The 21991-nt window shown below is 39.2% G+C and overlaps 1 protein-coding gene across 1 annotated transcript in view; it reads left to right on the forward strand.

Moving 5' to 3' along the window:
- EYA1 (EYA transcriptional coactivator and phosphatase 1) overlaps nucleotides 1–21991 on the forward strand; it is a 178046-nt gene that overhangs the window by 74280 nt on the left and 81775 nt on the right. The window contains exons 10-11 of the mRNA XM_046013512.1: nucleotides 20216–20355; nucleotides 21683–21766. Coding sequence (XP_045869468.1) covers nucleotides 20216–20355; nucleotides 21683–21766 — 224 coding nt within the window. The remainder of the gene's footprint in view (nucleotides 1–20215; nucleotides 20356–21682; nucleotides 21767–21991) is intronic.

Below are 21991 nucleotides of genomic sequence, written 5' to 3' on the forward strand. Positions count from 1 at the left end.
ACATTTCATAATAATTATGACAGCTATCATAATAATAATACATAGTACAAATGTAATTGATGTTTTTAGAACTTTACATTACATGTACTCTTATAACCATGAGGTTATATTTGTCCCCATTTTACAGATGAGGAAAATGAGGTACATAGATCTTAAATGCTCAATAAACCATAAGTATTATTGAGTTAATTGAGAATTTTGAGGCCAAATTTTTGTGGAAGGATTAATCACCTATAACATTGTATTTTTGAAATACTACAAAGCCATCAAAGAGAAAAGAGTAAATAAATGGGAAATAAAATATTTTAAGTGAATGCAAAATAAAACTAGTTATTTGTTCATTAGGAATGAGTTTTGGTATGCATGCTATAGAAAAGTCAGGTTTTCAAAGGATTTGTTCATTTGAATTCTTACCAAAAAGGTAGACAGTTGAAATCTACCTTTTCATGCTCTGACTACATGCAGACGATTTACTGGTTAAGGTGATGTACAGGAATCTTGCCAATATTGAATTTCAAGTGACAGAGGAAAAATCAGTATAAGAGGGAATTCAATATGCATGGGAAACCATTTGTTTCCTCTGCTTCTTTGATCCTTGCCAAGGCACACGAAAGTAGAGCAAAGCGCCTGAAAACCGGGAACATTCTTGTGCAAAGTTGCAGGGGAACTCTGAGCTCTCACAGGAATTCAGTGTGACAGGATGAAAAACTAAACTGCCGGCCGTCTGCCTTATAAATGCAGGAAATTCGGGCCACGTCTATATAACCGAACACGCCTACATCTGTCCACTGCAGAAATGATCCTGAGGTTTGCAACAGCATGGGTCTTGATTCCTCTGTTTTGCCGAGTGAGCAGTTCTGAAAATCTTTAGGCCATACTTGCTCTTTTCCGCTGATGCCTTGTGGACTTTGGAGAAGTTTGCAATTTGTTCAGCTCAAAAATAAACTCTTTTGCTGAAACAGTTTTAACTAACATTCTGGAAACATTTGTCGGCAAAACAAATATTTGTGTCTAAAATAGTCAGGCTATTAAGATGTGAGAAAACAAAACAGATGTTTGTTTGGGGTTGTTGGGTTTGTTTGTCTTGATGGCATTTGCTTTCTTTCTTGCTTGCTTGCTTTTTTTTTCCCCACCCCAGAGGAAACACAGTGTTAACCCTAATGAGATTATAAAGTTCTTGAAAATAAAGTTCATTTTTTGTTTTATATTGTGAGGAAAGTCATAAAAGTGTGTTGCCTTATCTTTTGAGTTTTGGACTGTGTTTCCAAAAAGTGAAAAATTCAGTGTTTTAGGATTTTCTCATTTTATGCCTCATTACTGGTTTGACTAATTTTTTCAGTTTGTTGTCTGGAAGTCAGGATGCTCTATGGAGTCAGTTTTAGTAAGTGTGGATTCAAATATGTCATTCTTTCTTCTATTTATACTTAACATATGATTTGTGTATAAATACCCCAAATAAGAAAGCATATATCATTGAGCTAGTTAAATTCGCTTATTATCCTTCCCATTTATTACTTTATCTTCTTTGGTAGCTAATTGATTCATTGTTTCTGTAAAGCATTAAGCATCCTGTGGGACCAATACAGATCAATGTAATAAGTTTCCTTGTTTAAGTTGGAGGACATCAGCATTTACTGATAAATTTTTTTTCTTTGGAGATGGTTGAGAAAAGAACATACAAAGTTACCTGTGTCTCATTTAATTTGGATTGATTTGTTTAGTGGATAAGTTTTGGGTTGACTTTCATTTATTTTCTGGGGACGGTGTAATTTTATTTATGTATTTTTATTGAAATATTGTTAATACACAATGTTACATGAGTTTCAGGACTACAACATAGTAAATCGACAGGTCTGTACATTTCGCTGTGCTCCCCACAAGTGTAGCTACCATCTGCCACCATACACCACTATCAAAATACCACTGACTATATTCTGTGTGCTGTACCTTTCATCTCCATGATTTATTTGGATTAATTTATAAGTAAAGATTGAATTGATGGCTATCATTTTTAGTCTCAGTTTGATAGCCAAAAATTTAAGTTTAGTGAATGTTTACAGTTTACTAAAGAACATATGAAAATGGGACAAAATTATAAAAGTATAGAAGGATTTACAGAGAAGAATAAAATTCCCTTAATCTTTTATGGCCAGTTTTTTTCAGCTGAGTTCCTTGTATATTTTCCAGGGATACATGTTCCTTATATAAACATATACAAAGCACTTGCCCCGGCTACTTTTTTTTCCCCCACATTCAAGTATGTATAGTTTCTGTTATTTTTCTTTTTCCTTAAAGAGAATAGAATACATACTGTTTTGTCCCTTACTTTTTTACTTAACAATATACAGAGAAAAATTAATAGGTATCTTTGATATGAATTTTATAAGCAAGTATAATGACAGCTGGTCTTTTTGAGTACATACTATGTACCAGGCATTTTTCTAAGCACTGTTCATGCGTGAACTTAGTTCATTCTCACCCAATTGCAAGAGATAGGTAGTGTTATTTTTATCCCCATTTTACAGATGGATAAGCTAAGGAGAGAGGTCCATGGCAGCATGAGGATTTAACCTCCAGAACTTGATTACAAACTTGAATTCTTAATTACACAGGCAGGCTGGTTCCAGAAACCACTGTGTCTGAGGTTTCAAATAAGCAAAATAATGGAAATGTAAACAAAGAAGAGGCAGAAATGATCTGGTGTTCATTTTCTTAAATTATTCAAAGAACTCAGCAAAGGCATGTATTAGCAGATATTCAGTTAAATATGTGTTAAATAATTTGAATAGGCTCTATTTGCTTGCAAAATAGTATAGGTCTGAAATTACAGAGAAGTGGTATATAGTATATTTAAAGTATCTTGTAGTATTTCCTTTCCTTTTATTTTTTTTTAAAGATTTTATTTATTTATTTGACAGAGAAAGAGAGATCACAAGTAGGCAGAGAGGCAGGCAGAGAGAGAGAGGGGGAAGCAGGCTCCCCGCTAAGCAGAGAGCCCAATGCAGGGCTTGATCCCAGGACCCTGGGATCTTGACCTGAGCCAAAGGCAGAGGCTTAACCCTCTGAGCCACCCAGGCGCCCCATAGTATTTCCTGAATTATAGGATCAGTTTGTAGATATCTTGAATAACCCAACAACCAAATGCATACTTTTCCTGAATGTGTACTCTCCCCACTCCCTCTTTATCCTATTTAATAGTCATCTGTCATGGACTTGCTTAGAGAACAGTGTTTCACGACATCCCTACTGTCCCCTATCCTTCCTGGAGAATCTGGTTCTCTACATTTCCAAGCTCTTTTTTCTTTTCTTTTTTTCTTTTTCCACTTGCGTCTCATGGTGATGAGCAGTAAGTGTAGGGGTGATGCTATTATTTTGTCAAGGAAAAGGGAAGCCGTCCATCTTGAAGTGTAAGTAGGCATCTTAATCTAGTACAGTCACCTTCTAACACTTTTGAAAATATTTATATGACCCCTCCAGAAACTTTATCAAGTATCTTTTCATAAAATTAAAACTGCATGTTCTTCAGTAGCAGTAGTTGGGACGGATTTTACTGTTGTTCCCTATTGTGTAAGTGCTGATATTGGAGTATAATTTTCTAATATTTTGCAATGTGTATGTGCAGTATTCACCTGGGTTATTGATTGACTTGATAATCACGTTATTGATTGACACGATGGATTGATTTAGCAATCACGTCTGCCATTGTTTCTGTGGAGAATAGCTTCTGGGTTCCAAAACCTATTTAAATATATGTAAAGCAGGGGAACCTGAGAGGCTCAGTTGGTTAAGCACCTACTCTTGATTTCTGCTCAGGTCATGATCTCAGGGTGGTGGCATCAAGCCCCACCTTGGGCTCAACACTAGGGATAAAGTCTGCTTGGGACTCTCTCTTTTCCTCTGCCCCTCCCCATGTACAACCTGCTCTCAAGCACTCTCTCTCTCAAAACAACAACAACAACAAAACAAAAAACATAAAACATGGCTGATTTGTAAATCGTCAACTCTCTTGTCTCTACAAATCCACCTGAGCGACTTTAGCATGAAGCCGTTGGGCAGTAGGGAATTTTAAAGGTTCTTTTGCTGAAGACCTTCACTTTCCTGATTATAAATAAGGAATCTGGAAATAATGACATCTTTCCAAAGTGGCATCACCCGTCATTGCCAGCGTCTCTTAATGGCACGCTAGAGTGGCAGCCTTGGAAGGCAGCATGATGTGGTGTGGCCTTTCCCCCACTGCTCTGGGCAGTACTGCTGTCTGCGAAAGATGGGGACAGAGAGCCCTTAATGAGTTCGCAAGCAGGATCAGTTAGTGAGACAAACTGTTAGGTTTAAAATTATCAGGGTTTTGGGGCGCCTGGGTGGCTCAGTGGGTTAAGCCGCTGCCTTCGGCTCAGGTCATGATCTCAGGTCCTGGGATCGAGTCCCGCATCGGGCTCTCTGCTCAGCAGGGAGCCTGCTTCCCTTTCTCTCTCTCTGCCTGCCTCTCTATCTACCTGTGATCTCTCTCTGTCAAATAAATAAATAAAATCTTTAAAAAAAAAATTATCAGGGTTTTCCTGTACTTGAGGTCTTTCCGGATCCTTTGATACTAATACCCACCGAGAATGCTTCCCAATCATACCGGTCTTGGAACCAGTCTCCACCCACCCCCACCCCCACAAGGGATACCTGTGAACCTGGGGACCGCACCGCCTCACCGTATAATTAAGGAAAAGGAGTGGTGGCTAAGGATTTGGGGTTGGGCTAACCTGGATTTGAATCCTGGTTCTATTATTTATCTGGGCAGGTCACTTAGCACTTCAGCGTATCAGTTTTCATTAAATGAGGATAACACTGCTCTTGCGTGTGGGATGAATGTGAGGATGACGTTATGTAAGTGGCCCGCAAAGTGACAGACGCCCACTGGACCCTCAAGTGTTCATTTGTTCCATGTGTGCGTTTAGCAGACATTTATAAAAGCTAAGCTGTGCCAGGCCTTGTGCCTGGCCCAGGGGATATAGAGGGGACAAGAAGGGCAAGATCCCTGGCAATAGGGAGTCAGTGTGTTTTCTTCCCTCTTGAAGGGAAGAAGTGTGGCTCATTGTGCATTGTAGTTGTTTCAGACGTTGAAGCCCCCCAAGTGTGGTTGACCAGTTTCCTGCACGTAGTATGACTGGGAGAGGTTGGAATGTGTGAGGACAGATGATAGAAGTTTCTATGAGGTTGTCCACAGAGTATGGGAGACAATGGCTGTATTCCAAGAGTGAGAAATCTCCCTTGATTTAGTTTCTAGACCTTGACTGAAGAATTAATTTACCAGGGAGACCACAATCAGTGATGGTGTGAAAGGGAAGTAATGGTTGTAGAATACAGATAGAGAAGTCAGAACAGTTCTCTAACATTAGTTCAAATAATATTTATTAATCTCTGACTTCTGGTTAATCCTGTAACACTAGTCAGCAAATCTACTTGTGTTTAGTTAATTTTACCCAAGTTTCTATGGGAGAGTTCTATAACTGATAACTTAAAGTTGTTAAGATTCCTTTAAGTGTTCTCCTCTTTGATAAGGTAATATTTACTGAGAATATAATATAATATAATATAATTTATTCAAGACCTTGCTGAGATTTCTGGGGTTTGTTCATTTGTTTTGTTTGTCCAAGACAGCAAAAACTCCCACTTAAAACATCTCCCAGTATAACATTGTCATGGTCACACTCTGTGGCATATAATTTTGAAGGCTTGATAGCCTATTACTTGGCAGCTTTTTGAGGACTATCGTGAGACTTTCCCTTCGGCTGTCGCCTTCCACATGGGAATCTTTCCTGGTTAGGTCCCTTTATTTTCATAAGAGAATATCGTTTGTATTCTCAACACAGGTAACTTAGAAAAACATATCCGTCTCCACTCAACTGAGCAACCAAGAGTAGCTCCACTTCAGGTAACTTGGAGTATAACATCTTACCTCATTGTTTCTTAACACTCAAGGAGATACTCGCTTCTGTCAGCTACCAGAAGGGCACATAAAGCTTCATTCTTCTAGATATTTTCAGTTTTACCCTTAAAATAAGCAAGGTCCTCCCCCCCCCCCCACCCCCAGCTCTGCAATCTAAGTACTGAGTTAGTCCTATGAAGTCTGCTGTGGTTCGCCCAAGAAGTAAGAATCATATGAAACCTGTTGTTTTCCTTTACCATGAGGGTATGTTCCTGGCATCACACTAACATCTTCTCAGTAAGTAGTCTTGGGAGGCATTTCTATCTCATCTCTGTGCTAGAAATACCTAGGTTTCTATAGAAAAATTGACGGTCTCATTATATGTACCCCTGAGTCTTAGAATTCTGTGTGCCATTGACTGCAGACCTTAGGGCAAGCAGACATGTGCTGACTACTCTGTCTCCTGGTTTTATTTTACCTTTTCCACTTCAGTATTTTTTTTTTCTAATGTAGTCATTCATTTTTTAAATTTCCATATAGTTATTGTGTACTTATTTCGTGCATTATCTTAAACCCATTCTGGAGACCGGTAAGATATAAATTATCTGGAAAATACAATCAAGAACTAAAATGTTTTATTCAATAAGAATAGGAGTGAGAAAATCGATTTACCCCATCCGCTCCATATTCAGGAAGCACTTAGTTTCTAAATTTTCCATTATCACCGTGTTTGTAAATGTCGCCATTTTGGTTAATATGTGCACAAAAACCCACTGCAAGATTCTCATAATTACAGCTTCACAAGAGCGCACACCTCCTCATCTTTTCTTCTCTTTGCTCAAAGCCCCAAACTGCTGTGTCTAATAGGCTTGTTATGTGTTTCCATCCAGCTAATTTATATAAAAAACACGTTGCCAATTGCAAAATGGCTCCCAAATGTAAGAATTCATTTTCTCTACCACTGACATTATTTTCAACTTATGCAGTTTATTTTCTTTTCCATCCCTGATGACATTTTAAATGTTCTCCCTTTCAGTATTCTAAGAATGTTCTTTCTGTGGAGTCTCTTTGCGTTCCAGTTTCCCAGTTAATGTTTTCCCTAAAGCGTATGTTTTAGTACATTTTTTCATCTAATTACCTCCCCTGACTCACTTTTAATATTGATAAAGGTTATCGAGGAAGCACATTTCTCTTGAGACTTATTCTTTAATCTTGCTATTAAATTTCATTACCCTGTTCCCTAATTGAAGGAAAGGCAGAAAACACAGTTTCTTTTCCTTTCAAATATCAGTGAGGGCTTGAAGATGTTCCTCAACATTCCATTAGGTATTCATCGAGCAGCTCTTTGTTATAAAGTTGTCTTAGGTTCTGCAGGGATACAGAGAATAGGACGGTTCTTCCCTATCCTCAAGGAGCATTTATGTAAATAGCCAAACCTAACAAACGTTATATTTTTTAAAATGCCATGCTAGAAGCAGCAAAGTGCTCTGGAAGAATATAAGAACAGAGATTTCTTATATAAAGTATTTGAGGAAAAAACTAATGAAAGGAATGAAATTTATCCTCAGCACTGAATGATGTAAATGGGTGAGGGACAGAGGATAGAGATGGGCTATTTATTCAAGGCTGGAGAAATAGACCCTTTTAAATGGGCTCATCGGTGGTGTCATTTCCATCAGAATAAACACACTATATATAAATTTCACCAAAGAATGAAATCCTTTTTGAGCTGACAGATCACTTTGTGATCATCTTTATGAGTAAGATAACCGCGCCCAGAGAGACGACTTTGAACAATTTTCTTCCCACCACAACCCTAACATATTGGATAATTCTATAAATGACAAGTTACCAAGCCTGTTCAGATCCTACTGTCTGAATTTGTAGGTTATGCTGTCTACCACAGCGAAATGTGAACTACTCAATTTTCCATGTTCAGTAAGTTAAGGAGGATGTGGAAATGGACCAAAGTTTGCAAGATCCATCCCCTCCACAGGTGGGTTATTTCCCAAAAAACTGAAAGGAAAGAGGTCGCATTTTTGGAGTCTGTACAGATTCTGTAATCCATGCTGCTAAGCCTCGGTTCCAGGCAGCTCCCTCTCTGACCCCAGACCTCCCCAGGCAGGGGCCCATCAGCGATTTTGCCATCTCTTTGTCCTCGTGGCTGCAAAGCAAGGGTTCTGGCTTGGGGAAGTAACGTGCTCTCTGAGAAAAGTCAAGACTGATTCAGTCAGGTGTGTGAAGCCAGAGAAAGCAGATGGAGTGAGAGAAATAATCTCAGAGCCTAGAGGAAGCTGTGTTCAATCCACCTGTCTACTTGTCAACCCTAATGTGGCCTCTTCTGGTGAAGGGTAAGGTCTACTCCGAGTTCTGCACTGCGTAAAATAAGTTGAATCCAGAAGATGGAATCAGGAACCAATGCGCCCAAGTTCCCCTCCTGTCAGCTCCTCCCAGTATGAGCACGAAGGCCCAAGGATAAGTAGTTAACTGTGATACATTCTTTATGAGAATGATGAAATGAGATTTTGCATGAAGGATTATCCATGATGATGTGCAACTTGCAAACCAAGGATGCCCCACATGCTGGGTTGTTAGCTCATTCAACAATGGATGTTTATGGAGCCTCTGGTATATTCCAGGCACTGTTCTAGACACAGGGCGCTCGGCAGCACACAGACTACAAGTCAATGTAAAATGCCTCTGGTTGTCAGAAGTGCTTGGAAGGATGAAGCCGTTTGTAAAATAGAGTTAGGGCAGGCAAATTCTTTCAGAAGCATGGTCTGGTAGGGTGACATTTGAGCTGAGACCCGAAATTACTGAGTAGAGAGCACCACCTCTGAGTCTGGGGGGAGGGGGGGAGTGTGTTCTGGGAGAGTAAACAGCAGTTCCCCAAGCCTGGAGGCAGGACTGTGCTTGGTGGATGGAACAGCAACAGGAAGGCCAGTGCCACTGGATCACTCTGGGGTGGAGAGTGGGAGGGGCCTGGGGGAGGGAGGTAAGAGGCCGGATCATAGAAGGCATGTGGGCACCGGGAAGACTGGATTTTTTGTTTGTTTTGAATGAGGTGAGAAGTGTTTAAACATAAAAGTGACATGGTGTCATTATATTTAAAATAGAATCTGTCTGCTTGTTGGACTGAGAATAAGCAAGGGAAGAAGGGGCATGGTGGTCGCACAGGAGATGGTTCCTGTGGCCCAAGGAGAGGGAGCTTGGACAGGCTCAGATGATAGGGGAGGAGGTGGTCAATGTGGACAGATTTTAGAGAGGTTGGAAAGTAGAGCTATCAGGATTCACTGGTGGATTTAATGTGAAGAGTAATAAGAGAGGAATCATGACACCACAGTTTTGGGCCCAAAGAGCTAAAAAAGGGCATTTGCCACTTATTAATATGGTAGAAATGGTAGGAAGAGAAGGGAAGGTATTGTTGGAGAAATCAGGATTTCTGTTGAGCATGTGTTAAGTTTGTGGTGCCCTGGCTATTAGAAATCCAGGGGAAGATGGCAAGTAAGTTGTTCTGTGGATAAGTCTGTTGAATAGGAAAACTCAGGACCTAAATTTGTGACTCATCACAAAGGCCATTTAAATCTTACGTGTCTACATGAGTTGACCACGGCAGTGAGCATAAATGCAAAACATGAGAGAGCCAAGCATGGCGCCTGGCCTTGCAAACAAGAATGACTTGTTTCAAAGATTTTTTTTTTTTTTTTTAAATTTAAAGCTGTCTGGCGCCTGGGTGGCTCAGTTGGTTAAGCGACTGCCTTCAGTTCAGGTCATGATCCCAGAGTCCTGGGATCGAGTCCCACATCGGGCTCCCTGCTCCTTGGAGAGTCTGCTTCTCCCTCTGACTTTCTCCCCTCTCATGCTCTCTCTCTCAAATAAATAAATAAAATCTTAAAAAAAAAAATTTAAAGCTGTCTGTAAAGACCTTTTCAAAGGTTTCCAACTTTGTTGCCCTCTTACAAGGAAATGAAAGTAGCTGAGCGAATGTGTGCACGCACACACATTTTGTTGTCTGTGGTATTGCCTTCTGACACAGAGGAATTCAAGCAGGAAGTTTAGGCCACCACTGGAATTTCTCTAGAGGCTTGACAATAGTAGGAATTTCAGTTTTCAGCACTGAGGGTGTCTGAGTAGAGAGGTTGATTCCAGGAGGCCTTCCCCCTGATGGCCTTACAGGAGAAGAGAATCCATTTTACAAAATGTCGTCAGAGGGCAGAAGTGAGTCTGTCATAAGAGGGCTGGAGGTGAGCCTGAGAAGGAATATTCTTCAGATTCAGTTATTAGAGGTCAGTGTTAGTCCAGGACATCTAAGTGTTCAGTGTGAAAGGCCTACCTGCCCCTTTGCCATTGGATCTTTCACCTAAATTTCCTAATTTTCCCGTGTGGTGAACAGCATGGCTTGACGATGGCTGGGCATTGAATTTTTCTTAGAAATACGGCTTAGCTCATCACCCAGTGTCCCTGATGTGCTTGCCTGCTGGGGTAACTTGTGATTGTGTCCTCCAGATTCTGTCAACTACAAAGAGCCCTGTAAGAAAGAATCCCCAAGGCCACACACCTAGAGCGGTGCCCAACCTACAGCAGTTTCTTTAGGCCTGGTGCCTGCATAGAGCCATTCTGCTAGAGACGAGGACACAAAACCACTTCCAAGATGCATGTGTCCGGTGTCCCTACCAACCCAAGGAGACTCTGATCTATTTTGCATGCCAAGTTGCTGTGTTCATGAGAAAAACAGAACCTTGTTTGCATATTCAAAGTAGATATATATTGATATCATGGTCGCTGGGCTCACTTCCTACCTGGGATAGGGCCTTTAAAAAAGTACATAATAGGGGGACGCCTGGGTGGCTCAGTTGGTTAAGCAGCTGCCTTCGGCTCAGGTCGTGATCCCAGCGTCCTGGGATCGAGTCCCACATCGGGCTCCTTGCTCAGCGGGGAGCCTGTTTCTCCCTCTGACTCTGCCTGCCACTCTGCCTGCCTGTGATCCCTCTCTCTCTCTCTCTCTCTCTCTGACAAATTAAAAATAAAATCTTTAAAAAAAAAAAAAAGTACATATTAGGGGCGCCTGGGTAGCTCAGTGGGTTAAGCCGCTGCCTTCCGCTCAGGTCATGATCTCAGGGTCCTGGGATCGAGTCCCGCATCAGGCTCTCTGCTCAGAAGGGAGCCTGCTTCCCTTCCTCTCTCTCTGCCTGCCTCTCTGCCTACTTGTGATCTCTCTCTGTCAAATAAATAAATAAAATCTTAAAAAAAAAGTACATATTAAATTCCTTTTCTATTTATTATCAATTCCAAAAAAATAAGCACCTTGTTTCGGACCTTGTTCTCCAGATAGTTTGGCAACATGCTTTACTTTGTATCATGATGTTAACATTTAAGGTTTGCAGCAATGTTGAAGAAGCAATATCACCCGGAGAAGTAAGGTGACAGTCACTAAATCTCATAGTCATAACAGAGTCACTTACTGGAATCTCATATTAACACACTATTTCCCCCAATGAATACAATTATATACTCCCACAAGCCAAATCTGTTTTATAAAGGTTTGTTGAAACACCACCATACTTGTTTATTTTTTAAATTCAATTTATATTTAATTAATTAAAAAAGAAGTATTACTAGTTTCAGAGGTAGAGTTCAGTGATTCATCATTTGCACGTAACACTCAGTGCTCATTACATCATGTGCCCTCTTTAATGCCTGTCACCCAGTAATCCCACCTCTCCTCCAGCAACCCTCAGTTTGCTTCCTATGGTTAAGAATCTCTTAAGGTTTTTTTCTCCCTCTCCGTTTTCATCTATTCTCTACTGTTTTGTTTCTTAAATTCCACATGAGTGAAATCGTATAATTGTCTTTTTCTGACTTATTTCACTTAGATTAACACACTCTAGTTCCATCCACATTGTTGCAAATGATAAGATGTCCTGTTTTGTTTTGTTTGTTTGGTGGCTAAATAATATTCCATTGTATTTTTTATTCATCTATCAATGGATGTCTGGGCTCTTTCCATAGTTTGGCTATTGTGGACATTGCTGCTGTAAGCATTGGGGTGCTTGTGCCCTTTCAGATCACTGCAGTTGTATCTTTAGGGTAAGTACCCAGTAGGGTGATTGCTGGGTCTTAGGGTAGCTCTATTTTCAACTTTTTGAGGAACCTCCATGCTGTTTTCCAGAGAGGCTGCACCAGCTTGCATTCCCACCAACAGTGTAAGAGGGTTCCCCTTTCTCTGCGTCCTCACCAACATCTATCGTTACCTGACTTGTTAATTTTAGCCGTTCTAACTGGTATGAGGTGATATCTTATTGTGGTTTTTATTTGTATTTCCCTGATGCTGAGTGATGTTGAGCAATTTTTCATGTGTCTGTTGGCCATTTGTCTGTCTTCTTTGGAGAAATGTCTATTCATGTCCCCTGCCCATTTCTTGACTGGATTATTTGTTCTTTGGATGTTGACTTCGATAATTTCTTAATAGATTTTGGGTACTAACTAACACTTTATCTGATAAAACATCTGCAAATATCTTCTCCCATTCTGTAGTCTGTGCTTTGGTTTTGTCCACTGTTTCCTATGCTGTGCAAAAAGCCTTTCAGCTTGATAAATCCCAATAGTTCATTTTTGCCTTTGTTTCCCCTGCTTTTGGAGACATCACCACCCTGCTCCTTTATTAATATTTTGTCTGTGGTTGCTTTTCCACTATAATGGCAAAGTTAAGTTACACAAAGCCTAAGGTATTTACTATCTGACTATTAAAAAAAAATTGCTGTCTTTTTCATTAGAGTATAGAGACAGAAAAAAAATATTGTAGGCAAGTCAGCTCCATGCCTCTCTCTGGGTACCTATGTGATCTGTACCTCGCTATCCCACCAGTGGGTTTCACTGCCCTTTCACCTCACAGTATAGCCATTTGAGAGAAGATTTCTGGGAAACTTTGAGTATATGTGGTTTTCCTACTTTGCTCATTGATTACAGAACCCATCCTTGGAGTAAGATGCAATCCCATATTTACCTTAAAGTAATCAAACTCAGCTTTATAGAGTAGTTTTTTTTTTACCTCATAGGAAAACCAATTTTAAAAATTATAAACAGAAATAAACCCAATGGTGGTTTAGGATTTGTTGGGCTGGTGGCCTCCCTATGGGAAATGTCAGGGTAATCAGAATAACCTTTCCTCATGGAATCAGAATTACTCTCTCTCTATTCTTTCTCTCAATCTTCCTGATTTTGGCTTGATTCATCCCTTTTGAGAGGATTTTTACATATACATATGTTGATTTTGAGAGTCTCAAAGTTTGGGGGTGCCACACGGTCAGTTGCTGACATCTTCACACTCAACCTGTGTAACTGTCCATATACTTAAAATGTTGAGTCTCAAACATGACAGTACCTGCTTTTAGGAAAGTAAAACGCCCTGTTCTTTTTGTCTGAGTCCCCTCTAGCAGATGGAATACAACTATTGATTGCCATGTATCAGGTTCATTCCATTTAGGTAATCTCTATAAGGCTATCCCACAAAGCTCTGTACTTCCTCTTGTAATCGGTATTGTCTTAGCGTAGATTCAGGGTCTAGCCAGAGATAGTAGCTCTCCTGGCCTCAACCCAATTATCATTATATATGTGGCAAGAGCTTCCTGTCCACACAGAGTCTGATTACTTGATTCTGTTTCAGAGGAGGAGTCTTTCACCTCAGTTAAACTTAGAAACAAGGAAGGAGAGCTTCCGTCCTCCCAAAGCAGAGAGCAGTGCGCTTGCAGGAACCCTGTATTCTACATCCTTTACAACTACCACTGGCATATATAGTCCCAGGGGAGTAAAGTTAGATCAAAAGTTCTCTGCTCCACTTAGAATAAATGTAAATGCTTATCCCTAAATCTTCAAGGAGTCAACCAGGCCAACAGGCTATGCTTTATATAGTGCAGAACTACATAGAAATAAAAAAAAAACTTCTGTGAAGGAAAACACAATTTAGGGAAATACTGCATCATTTGAAGATTTGAGGAGCTATCGAGTGGAAAAGTATCTACAAATATGAAAAAGAAGTTAAAACTTATATATATATTAGTAAAGGAGTATAAAGAATTGCCAAGGATTTGGATAGTTCATAAAGGGAAGTATAATTTTCAAACCCATATTTTTAAGTATCTCCAATATGTCCTAATTAAAACCACTACTATTCTACATTGAATAAAATAGCAAGGGCTTCTTTAAAACAATAATAACCATTGTGTGTAATACTGTGGTAAAATTGACCCAATTTAAATTGATACAGTCCTTTTGAAAACTCTTTGGCGATGTGTATAAGAAAGTAGCTAACATGTCCAGGAATAGCATGAGAAATAAAACCAGATAAGGAATTTGTACTAGGTACGGTAAGCAGTAAACGCTGATGGATTCTGATGGTTGGTGTTGCCATGGTATTTTGTATAGATTAGTCTGAAGGTGACTACGTAAGAGGGAAAGAATAAAAGCTAACAGCTAGAAAGATGTGGTAAGTATTGTATGTCACAGATAATAAAACTTTAAGGCTAAATCATCTAGGCTGTGTCCTCAATTTGACAGACCAGGAGGTTAAAAACATGGAGGAAGTGTCCCTAAGACTCAAGTAGGAGTTATGAACTCAGCTCAGAGAGAGCCAAGAGGAACTAAATGGAATCTTCTGAGTTCCAGTTCTGTTTTCCTTTGCAATATTGAAGGATTTATGGAACTCTTCAGTAATACTTACAAATGTAAGAATGTTAATGATCTTATGTAGATTCTAAAATTTTATGATTGAATATGTAAACATTAATGTTTAAATAAGCTTTAAAAACAAATTTCTCATTTTGAAATATTTTGACTAGCTAGTGGGAATAATTAGGTAATCTTCATAGACTTAATAGAGCAACAGCCAAACTTGAGAAACATTCATTCTTTCAGTCATCATTTTTTTTTTTTTTTTTTAATGTGTACTTGGTGCTCTGGACTCTAACTGCATTCTCAGAATATAAAATGAACACCACCAGCTTCTTTCAGAGAAGGAGTAATGGACATTTGCTCAAAATAACTCAAGTTGTTATCCACTATGGACATAAATGATTGCAAAAATTGTATAACCCTACGACAGAGATAAACATAACTGCAAAACAGGGACTCAGATTTAGATAGAAAATTCATGAAGAACATATGTGAACTTTACGTGTTCATGGGAATTTCACCGACAGACCAGGGAAGGGGTAGTAAGTATAAAGAAAGAGCATTCTAAAAAAGTAGAATAGCATGACATGTTCAGAGAACTCAGAAAATTAGGTGTGACTGAAGTGGAGAGTATGTAGGGGAGAGAGAAGTTGGACGTGGTGGGACTTCTCTTTGTTCCAAGGTAGCTGACATAGTAGAGTGCTAATGTCACGCACCAGTCCTAACTACCTTTATATGTATACTGGTTGTACTTTTCTCATTTATTCTGATTTTACAGATGATGAAACTGACTGATAGAAAAGGGAAATAACTTATCCAAAGTCATACTTCTCATAAGCAGTGGGATTGTGATTTGAAACATAGCAGTTGAGTCCATAGCTCAATGTCCTAAAATCCTAAAATCTAGACTGTCCTTCCTATGCTACCCTAGGAGTTTGGAGCACTGAAGAATTTTAAAGTTTTCTGTCATGTTGGTGTAGATGATAATTGAAAGGTTGTGGGTAGTAAGCTTGAAAGCCGCCTGTTGCAAGAATCAAGGCAGGGATGATGCGAGCCTGAACTTGGAATAAAAAGTATTCAAAAGGTAAAATCATCAAAACCTAGTCTAGATGATGGAACTCACAAGTAATTTCTGGCTTGAAAACTGGGTAGATGTTGGTACCATTAAGCAGACTCGTTAAGAGAGAAGGAGGCTCTTGCGTCTGGAGACAGCTTTAGTTGTGGTGCCCATGGAGTATTCAGGTAGAGAGGGTTAGCAAACACTGAGGTGTTCAGGTCAGCAGATCCAGAGGCTTTAGAATCATCAGCCTGGAAGTTATCATTGAAATCCCTCTTACAAATACTACAAACTGCTGAGAGCTTGTAATGAGATAAGAGAGCCATAGAGAAAATTCTCCTGTACTGCTGCTCAAGATATACTCCACCAACTGGCCACCTATCCACTTTGTTTAGTAATAGTCCATGTAACATGAGGATTTGCTTCAGAATGTAATCACAGCATCACTGAGCACACTGTGTACTTTAACTTCCGCTTTTAATCTTAGCAAGACTTTTGATGAAGAAAGCATCGCATTAATTAACATCCTAATACAAGCTTCTTATTTTGTCCCAGATCAATTTGAGTATCACTAATACAGAAATACTAACATTTAAGCTTTGGGTAGAGGAAGAAGTCTCTAAAGGGATGGAAGTAATAGTGTGAGTGGGAGGATGCGGAGTCAGTTACTCTAATGGAACCCAGTTTGGAAGAGCCGGCGGTCAGCACAGTCACAGCAAAGTGCAATAAGACTAAGAACTCAAATAAAATTATTGAATTTGGCCATTATAGCGTGTTCAGTAACAGCCCCTGTTTACTCTTCTACCTCCTGCTAGCTCATTTTTATTCCGCTAGTCCACCGCCTGAATACTTCTCAAATCTGTACTTTTGCCACGTGTGCCAAAGACCTCATCGACTAAATCTCCGTGTACTCTTGGATCCAATCTTCACTTTAGCTTATCTTTTGGCTGGTCAGAAGTTATTGATCACTCTCTCCTTCGGGACATACTCTTTCCTCTACAACACACTAACCTTCATCTTCTTCCTCATGCCCCACCCATTTTTCTCTGCCTGTCCCTCTACATACCCTCCATGTCTTTAATTACATTATGTATGGCATCCATTTCCAAACCTAAACCCAGCCCACATTTCTTTCCTCAGCTTCAGAGCAGTCTAGCAGCCTACTGGACATCTTGAATACCACAGACTCTTCAAGTTTTCAGTACATTCAAAGTTGAATGTGAATTCTCATCTACACACTTCCCCATAAGCCCTTCTCCCTAAATCCCATGCCTTGTGCCTTATACCTTCACCTTCCCTGTTGTTAAACCACTAACATCAGTGTCATCCTTGACTTCCCGCTTTCTCTTCCTTTCCCTCCCAATGACACCTGTATCTGTAGCTCTTCCTATCTCCACTACCTACATGGGCCACCAATCACCCACTGAATTATCCTCCTGGCTGGTCTCTGCTTCTCACTCTTGACTTGCCTCTAGCACCTGCACCGTAGTGGGGCTAGAACCATCTATCTAAGTTGGAAATTTGATTTCATCCCTCCATTCTTAAATTCTTTGCCTGCCAATCCAGCCTCATCTCTGTATTCTTCCTCTGTAGAATCAGGTCAGATTAATTTTTTTTTTTTTTTCAATTTTTTGACATTCTCTCTCCTCCCCCCTCTTCTCTCTCTCTCTCTCTTTCTCCACCGTCACACATGCTCATGAACCTGCCTGGAGAACATTTATATTCCATTTTTTACTGGTAAATTTGTTCTTCATCTTCAGGACGCTTCTATCATCCTGTAAATCTAAGTTATGTGGACTTGCTCTATGGTCGCCCAGCACTCTACCTTTCTCATGTCATGACCCTTTCTCTATTATTTTCTAATCTCTTATTTTTGTTCATAAATCAGTGCCTTCCTCTGAATTTTAAGCTCCAAAAAGACCATATCTGTATGGTACATCATCATACTTCACGCTCTTGTATGAAATAGTATGGGCATGCAGTCATTGTTTGTTAAATGAAATAAATGCTCTTCTATTTTCACATTCATTATCTCAGTGGGGGTAAAGTTGAATAATTTGGAAAGGATTTTAATGAAACATGAGATTCCAGTGGATTAGAAGATTAAATTATTTGTTGAGTTGTTTTACACTAATAGAAGGAAGGAGAATAGAGTCAGGAAAACTGGTTAGGAGAGTAGAAGTGTTTATTCCCACCTCATAGAACAAAGAGGAAGAGATTTTTTTTAATCTAGCTTGCATCATTAACTTTTATATTCCTTCTAATAAGTTGAGGCCTATAAGGTGTGTGTGTATGTGTGTTTTAATATTTAGAGGTATCAGATTGTCCATATTTTAGGGCTTTTTTTCCACCTGGAAAAACTTTAGATAAGATAATTAAGAAATCTACCTGTATACTTTGCTCATTGAACTTAGTTTCTTTGGGGATAGGTTTATAGAATTGAGTAATCAATTTAATTTTCATTTTTATTTAAAAAAAAAAGAAAGATGGAATACATTTTTTTCAAGATTTAATTGGGTTTTAACACAGGGATAAAGAAATACACACCAAAAACTAAAGGAATGGGTAATCCATAGGAGAAATCTAGGGTAAGAAAACCTTGGTAAGATGAACCACTTGGAGTAAAAATTTGCCCTAAACTAGCTGGAAGTCAAAGCAAAAGACATGATATGATATGATACATTGCTTCACATCTTTTAGCTTCTCCTCAAATATGAACCTCAAAAGGTGGAGAACTCACAACTGAAGATGGACTTTGCAGTCAAATACTTGAAGTACGAGTCAAATTTAGATGCCAGTTATGCCAGTTGCAAAGTAAATGTTTTTTTGACACTGGTAAAGAAATTGGCATGTGTTCTGTCTCAGATGGTGGCTATCCAGGTTTGCACAGAGACGTAGTTGCAGAATTTCTAAAGAAGAAGGAGGTCAAGACTTTTTCTTCAAAACACAACTTTGAATTCTCTGAGCTCCTTAAAAATGTGTATTTCTTCAGAGGTCCTAATTGTCTATAAAACATGGAAGGCAGATGCTTGGCTTTGAACATTTTGCGGAGAGGATGCCACAGTCCTCTGCTTCTGTAAGAAAAGGATCACATGTGGATTTGGAGAATGTTAAACTTTGACCAGCCAGCACTGTATTTTGATAGTTCTAGAAGATGGGTTAGCTCAAAAATGCATCCCATGGAACTACACATGCTGACGTAGTTGAAAAGTTTTTTGGACTTTCTGGCCATAATTAACTAACAAGCTTGTACGTTACGATCGTGGTTCCTGGGTACAAGGACCCCATGACTGGTGCATATGAGGAAGTTTGCTGTCTTGTTTTCTATGGCAGAAGACATGCAAAAGTCTCATCCAAAAGTGATAGGAATATGTCTGGATTTTAAAGTTAAACAGAAGATATAGGGCTGTTCTATGTGGTTTAGAAGCGGAATTTACTCTGTTGAAGTCCATTCCTATCCACCCAAACTCCTAAGGCTTAAGCTTTAAACTTGGAAGTAATACTGAGACCACATGGTTTGACACATGGCTGGCCTTCTGGATACAGTCAGGGATGATAGTATATTAATAGAGGCTCCCAGATATTCAGCTGTTCTCACTACTTTTCTGTTTGGTGAAATGTAATATCAACAACATCTCAATAAGAATTATCATTCCTTATACCACCTTGGGAGATTACAAACTGCATCTAGAAATCTGGCAAAGCATTTGGGGAGGTAGAAATTGTCTAATGCATGGACTGGAGAAAAGAAGAAACTATAAGGGGTTTTTGTTCATTTTGGAAGCAGGGTAAGAGTGCCCCCACCCCAACTCTATAGTCACCACTACTCAGCCGTTCCTGTAGCTCATTAGGGGTGGTTCTCTATTTTGTCATTTCTGCATAACTGTTTCTGTGATTTCTCTGAGTTACCCAGGTGAGCAATTTTAATGTGCTCTCTGTTTGGGATTTTTGGTTCAGAGACTAAGATACAGTAAGAATCTGTGATGAATGCTCTCAAGGTATGGGTATTGCCCATATGTCTGTTCTTCCTTATCTTGCCACTCCTTTGTTCTCACATAAAATGAGGGAGAAAAGGAGATTTTGAAATTTTCAAAGAAACATCTGCCTTGGGATTCGTTTTTTTCCTGTCCCAGAGTTGATTTTTCTTTTCTTTCTGTGAACCAGAAGCCTTTCATAGGTGGGAGAGTGGCTGATAAGGCACCTGTGTGAACCTCTCTTGGTATGGCCAGGCCCTGCTTGTGTGGAATGAAAGAAAAACACATATGTGGAAGTGGGGATAGGTGAGCTTTGTCTCATCATGGAGAACCACAAAGAAAAACTAGGCGGCTTCCTACAGCCTCCAATCTTGCACTATCAATTAATTTTTTTTTCATTTCTGATCACACATTCTTTCAAAAGAATGGATTCTTGGTATTCAGTAGCTCATAAATTATTTATTAATGGAGGTAAATGGTAACGAAAGGGAACAGAATGAAATGTGTTTTACTCTTCAAGCTTCCCCCCAAATTAAAACAAGGTTGATCTCGACACCGTGGTAATAGAACCAAAAGACGAAAGGCCTTTCTGTATTTCTGCAGAGTACAGTACAATCCACAGCCCATCAACACCCATTAAAGACTCAGATTCTGATAGATTGCGCCGAAGTTCAGATGGGAAGTCCCGTGGACGGGGCCGAAGAAACAATAATCCTTCACCTCCCCCGGATTCTGACCTTGAGGTATGTCATTGCCAGTGCCCAGGTAAATAACAACGTATCTTGGTAGTTAAAGGGTGGTTCTAGACATCTGTAATGTAAATGGCCATCATCAAGATGTCCAAATGCTTTGTAACTGCTTTCTTCTCTGTATCATAAGTAAAGCATTTTCTTTCTCTTTTCTTTTACTTATAGTTAAAAATGATCATTTCTGTTTTCTCTACCATTTTAACGACATGTAAAGCATCTGGCTATTTCTCTTTAATATAGTAAATTATATCCTTTTGCATGAGGAAAATTCTTTTATACTGTTCTATATCATTGCCATTTTAATTAAGTGTCATACTAAAAAGACTTACTAAAATCCACTTTGAAAATTAAAGACACACTCATATATATTGGGAAAGGAAAACCTGGGATGTTCTAAACTGAAATGGTAGTCATCTTGTGAGACCTGTTTTGGTGGAGTTCAAAAGCAGGAGGGATTAAATAAAACCTTGAAGGGTAGATTTCATAGCCTTGAATCCACGGCAATTAGTTTCTGCCTTTTGCCCAGTGAAATCTGATGGTGGAAAACATGATTATTTTGGCTGAAAAGATGGAAATTTCCCAGCAGAACCCATGTGTATGAATATATATTGGTATGAGTGGGAAGGGGAAGAAGACAAGTAGGCTTGGGAGGCCTCTGTGGTATCTCGAAGATGTTTTTGAAGTGAATTCCTTTAAATCTGATTCCAAATACCGAGTGTGTCGAGTATATGTGATGCGTCTGCTTAAGTTAACTGTCTGCAGTCCGAAGAAAACCGGGCAGGAGTCATACATAACCCATCCATGTGATACCAGTCCAAAGGTAACATAAGGTGAATAGTTGATGTGAAGTTTTAGGTTTTAGGTATAGTTTTTTAATACTTGGCTTGATGAAAATCAAACATAAGATTCACTATTTCAATGCTTCTTATAAGCTGAAGAGGTAAGAAAAAGTATGAGTTTTAATTCATTGGCCTCTCTCTGTCTCAAGAAGTTATAAACAGACTAGTTTTAGCTGATTGTTCATTTTTTCAGAAGAGTAAACTAAGAATCTACTTCAGAAGTAGAAAGACATATATTATTATTTCTTGCCCATGTTTGTATTGATGTCACTAATATAATTATTCTCTTATATCTCACCTGATGCTATACTCTGGAGAAAAGCTAGGGCATGCTCTTTGGAACAGTTGTATTTTAAAAACACAGTAAACTCAGATTTTTCTTTTGTCTTCTATTTTAAGAGTGCTTATTTATGTTGAAGTTCACTGAATAGCAGGTTTCTCAACCAAGGGAAAGACGTATTGATTTGGTTCTTCCTTTGTAGAGGGTGTTCATCTGGGATTTGGACGAGACAATCATCGTTTTCCATTCCTTGCTCACTGGGTCCTATGCCAACAGATATGGGAGGGTGAGTACCAAGAGACATCAGTTTTTAATTTCTTTAGAATAAATATGCCTGGAACTGAGTTTTTTGTCCAGATGGGAATATGGTTTAACTTTAAATAATAAATCTAAAGTATGAAAGGGGAACGTCTTAATTTATTGATATAGTCCAATATATATGTAAGGCAAAAACATATAAATGAACAAAAGGACTTTTTTTAGGTCCTTAAAAATGAGAAATAGTTTATGC

The sequence above is a fragment of the Meles meles genome, chromosome 1, assembly GCF_922984935.1.
Source record: "Meles meles chromosome 1, mMelMel3.1 paternal haplotype, whole genome shotgun sequence".
NCBI classification, from domain to species: domain Eukaryota; kingdom Metazoa; phylum Chordata; class Mammalia; order Carnivora; family Mustelidae; genus Meles; species Meles meles.